At 34.4% G+C, this 4,529-nt stretch overlaps 1 protein-coding gene across 5 annotated transcripts; it reads left to right on the forward strand.

The window, feature by feature from the left end:
- Positions 1-521: 521 nt before the first annotated feature.
- LOC100182578 lies at positions 522-3,947 on the forward strand. Of its 5 annotated transcripts, none has more exons than XR_003397272.1 (5): positions 522-754; positions 2,175-2,260; positions 2,325-2,403; positions 3,100-3,207; positions 3,469-3,947. XR_003397272.1 is itself a non-coding variant. In XM_026839715.1 (5 exons), exons 1-5 carry the CDS (start codon positions 670-672, stop codon positions 3,706-3,708), a joined length of 603 nt encoding a protein of 200 aa, XP_026695516.1. In that variant the 5' UTR covers positions 527-669; the 3' UTR covers positions 3,709-3,947. The 5 variants fall into 5 exon arrangements, 4 of the variants coding, with proteins under 4 accessions (XP_026695516.1, XP_002126550.2, XP_026695517.1 ...); XM_026839715.1 differs by having other exon boundaries at positions 527-754; positions 2,325-2,408; XM_026839716.1 differs by lacking the exon at positions 522-754 and adding an exon at positions 1,998-2,033 and having other exon boundaries at positions 2,325-2,408.
- The last annotated feature ends 582 nt before the right edge of the window (positions 3,948-4,529 follow it).

Consider the following 4,529-nt stretch of genomic DNA (forward strand, 5'->3'; position numbering starts at 1 on the left):
GGTAGATATATTGAATACTTTACAATAATTACGTTCTAGGGTAGATATGTTGTATACGAAACATAACTGGCGTTCTAGAGTAGACATGTTGAATATAAAACAATAAATACGTTCTAGGGTAGATATATTGCATACAAAACATATATAAATCGAATAAATCATTAACATACATAAAATTATATTCCATCAGTTATACAAGATACAGCTTACTATGTAAACCTCGTGTTTTCTATTTCTGCGACTGACATGTGATGCTACTTCAAACGTATTTCCGCTTTGTAATACTGCATTTCCTTTTTCTCTTTTTAACCACTCGGGCATGTCGGCGAGAATTACGTTCTAGGACAGACGTTCTAGAGTAGATATATTGCATACAAAACATATATAAATCGAATAAATTATTAACATACATAAAATTATATTCCATCAGTTATACAAGATACAGCTTACTATGTAAACCTCGCGTTTTCTATTTCTGCGACTGACATGTGATGCTACTTCAAACCTATTTCCGCTTTGTAATACTGCATTCCCTTTTTCTCTTTTTAACCACTCGGGCATGTCGGCGAGAATTACGTTCTAGGACAGAGGATAAAGTGCGTACCTTTCTGTTAGCGTAATTCTAGCAGAATTCTGGCAGGATTTTAGTGGTGTTTAAAAAGCAAAAGCATGAATAATAATATTAAACCTAAGTTTTTGTTTCTATTTGGTATTTTCTGCACAACATTATGTATAAATGCTGAAACCAAAACCGGTAAGTAACTTTTTCCCAAATTGAAACGGTCTGGCGCCGTAGCGCAGTGGGTATTGGATTTTGGACCTGCCACTTACCCACAGGCAGAGTCGTATAAACACCGAGTAGTCCAACTGCCGTCTATGTGTGTCCAAAATAGAGCAAAAGTGGTGACTTTGACAATAGGTTTAAACGAACTTGTTAAGTTTTGTTTGTGTTTTCCTATTGTGGGAAGGTGTAAAACAGCTTCTATTTACCTTACCAAACATTTTTTAGAAAAAATGTATAAATTTAGCCGCATTAAATGACTAAAATGTCGCAAATCAACCGCTTCTAATTCTAATTTTTGACTTTTTTTGACACAGAAAACAAATAACACATATTTTTTACATTTTTCAACCTTTAAATTTGTTTTTAGGTCCAAGTTTTTCTGTAATTTACCGAAAAACATACATTTTCCCTATACCTACTGTGTTATTTTGGAACCAAATTGCCGTTCAATTTGTGTTTTACGTAACAATGGGTTGGACTACTCGGTATTTCTATGGCTCTGCCCACAGGTTATGTGTTAAAGGCTTCGCTGCTAAAATTATGCGCGTGTTAAGTGTCTTTATGCAAGATACTTGACAGTAATTGCTCCAAACCAGTGGTCACTAATGTCCTGTCTAGGTTATAAACCTTACAGAAAGTAAAATAATACCCACCCATAAAGTTATACATATTATACACATGGAGCTATACAGAGAAGACGGAAAAATTTTTCCGCTAGGAGGCGATGACAAATTCGTTTCTCTATTTTATGGGGAGCAGTTAGTTTCACGGTTTATACACATAAGACATAAACCCCTAACACTAACCCCTAACACTAACCCCTAACACTAACCCCTTACACTAACCCCTAACCCCTCACCCCTAACACTAACCCCTAACCCCAAACTCGTCAAACAAAAGAAACTTGAAAAAAAATATAAAAAAAGTATTCCACTGTGCGGGACTCGAACCCGGTAAAAATGAAACAAAGAGAGCTTACGACCGCACGCAAACCACTACACCACAGACTCGACGACAATAACCACAACGAAAGAGCGTATATAACCGACCTAATGTGGGAAATATGTTCTTACTAGTGTTTTATGTATTTAGAAAGGTATTTTTATTATTTAATTAATTTGTTTTACACTTATTAACACTTTGTAGTGCTGTTTTGTTCGATTTTCCGTATTTTTTAATTTAAATAATTACCGCCTCAAGCGGAAAAAATTTCCGTCTTCTTTGTATAGTCCCATGTATATTATACGAGGTAAGTGGAAGATTTAAGAAAAACAACACACAACGTCCTATTATGTCGGTTTTCCCACCTAAAGAGCTAATTGCAAGGTCATTCTTCATATCTTAATATTAGATATTATGTTGTTATTCATATGTTGCATTTTGTCAACAGAGGAAATCTTGTCATGGAACGATTCTAAAAAGAATGTAACAGGTTCAAACAATTTTCATATATCTCCCAACAAAAATCCAATTTATGTAAGATATAAGTTTTTTAATTGCAATGAATTTTATAAATCTAGTGCAAGACTGTAATCTACAGTTGCTGTTTGGTTCCATACATAAGACACCTCCAAAGTTTCTAAAGCATTTGCAGTGCCTGTTCCTTCCCAAAAGCAATGGTACGGTCGGTTTTAAATCAAGCATATGCCTTTTGTATACTATCTATACAATCAGTATAATTCTCTCTCGGTGGGCTGCAATGTGGATTATGTTTTCCCAAGTTCAGCATGTTTATCATGTTATATTTAAATATTAACAGTGCAAACATAAAGCGCAAACAACTATTAGAAACTTTCAATAAACCTATGTTTAAATCATTGTTTTAATTTGTCATCTATTAAAAACTACTTCTTCATTGCATAAAATTATCTTTTTGTGTTTGCACTGTTATATCTATATGTAGCATCCGGAGTTAATCTCATGGCTTACCGCTAGAAATTAACGCTGCCAATACCCGCGATTCTTGGTGTGTGTCTTACAAATGGGAATGGTATGGCAACTGTTATGTAAATTATATGGTTGTTCAGGTTCTATATGCGCACATTGTATATGGTATGTCTAATTAGCTTCAGTCAATTATCTATAGAGAAGTCATTGTTACAGCATTTAATCAGTTGTGTCGATATACTATATTCTTTGCGCTGCCTCGAAAGCCCAAGTTCCTATATCATTGTCAAGTAGTACAGTTGGCTTAATATCTGAGAAATACTATCAAATATGTTAATTTTATAAATGATAAAATGATTTTATAAATAAGAGCAAAATTAAAAAACCATGTCGGTTTTTATTAATACTCCAATTGTTCTCCCATTCAGATGTTTGGTTGTCTCCACATAAAAGTATCATCAAAAACTGGAGATTTTGATTTTGGTTTAAGTTCCAGCAGAGAATCGGTTGATTCGTCATGGTTTACATGGATAATGGTGGGATTCTTAGGATTTATTTTTGTGCAACTCGTTTGCTTTATCCTATTAGACTATATGTTAAGATACAATAGAAAATTTCAAGATCAGTCTCATTAATTAAATAACAACAGTGATGGCCAAATCCAGTCTACTATGTTGTTCATTGTGTGCATACAATCTAATACATCCCAATTTAAGTATTTGTTGTAAAAAACTTGAACTGTTTCGCTATATAAGCTACACAAATTTCTAAAAATATCTATTTTAATTTAATCGCAGTCAATTGGACAAATATTCAAAACGAAAGTTTCTTCAAGTTCGGTGACTAAAGAGAATTGTGTTTCCCCGTATAATGCAATATTTCTTACAATTAAAACTAATGAACAAAATCAGACGTTTGATGTGGAAACTCACTTAAAGTGTAAGAAATTGAATTTCTGTTTGATATGTTTTTATAATTGTCTGTGTATACTATTAGGTGCATACATCCGTATAATTTTATATTACCTTTGCACCTAAAAAAATTGTTGCAAAAAAATCAGTTGCAAATACAGTCAACACCGCTAAATCGGACCACATTTTGCGGGGCGAACAAAGTTCATGATAATCCGACCCCTACGTCGCCCTTTCTCTCTAAATAGTGCACACATCTGCTCGTGAATGTCTAAGGATACTGCGTAAGGCAAAAGGATGCGATGCCACGCGTTTGTGTTTCTATTGTACGATGTCAAACATAAACTCTGCAGCCAAACGCGTGTGCAAAAGGGAAAAAATAATAGCCATAAAACCTATCTTTGGTGGGAAAATGGTCCGTTTAATCGGGGAAGATTGTACATAAAATAGATTTAGATTCAAGACCAGAGAAAAGATGTAGGATTAAGCGGGTGGTCCAATTAAGCGGGGTTGACTGTACCACCTTACAGATAAACCAGGTTTAGATGTTTACTCCTGTTCAAAGGTAGTAAACATTATAGCCATAAGTCATAGAAGCCAAGTTTTGCTTCATTCACGGGGTGGCCGGCTATCATGTGAGCAGCGCCTTGTGCAACACGCAAAGTATTGTTTAGTGCGCAAACAAGCAATGTAATATTAATTGGGTTGCATTAGCAGATTGTTTATTACTTTACAATACAGTAGCAATTAACACGTGGGTTTTTATCGCCATGTTACCTATTGATTAATTAATACGACTTAGTACCAATTGATGCGTTAATTATATGAATCATAATAGCGATTAATGCGTTTATTGTTTTACTAAATGACATCATAGGTGCTCGGGTTCGTGCCCAGCTTGACGTATCACTTACCAGTCACAAAACATTGTTTGTTTTTTCATTTTT

This window comes from Ciona intestinalis, unplaced genomic scaffold (genome assembly GCF_000224145.3).
Source record: "Ciona intestinalis unplaced genomic scaffold, KH HT000776.1, whole genome shotgun sequence".
Classification (NCBI taxonomy): domain Eukaryota; kingdom Metazoa; phylum Chordata; class Ascidiacea; order Phlebobranchia; family Cionidae; genus Ciona; species Ciona intestinalis.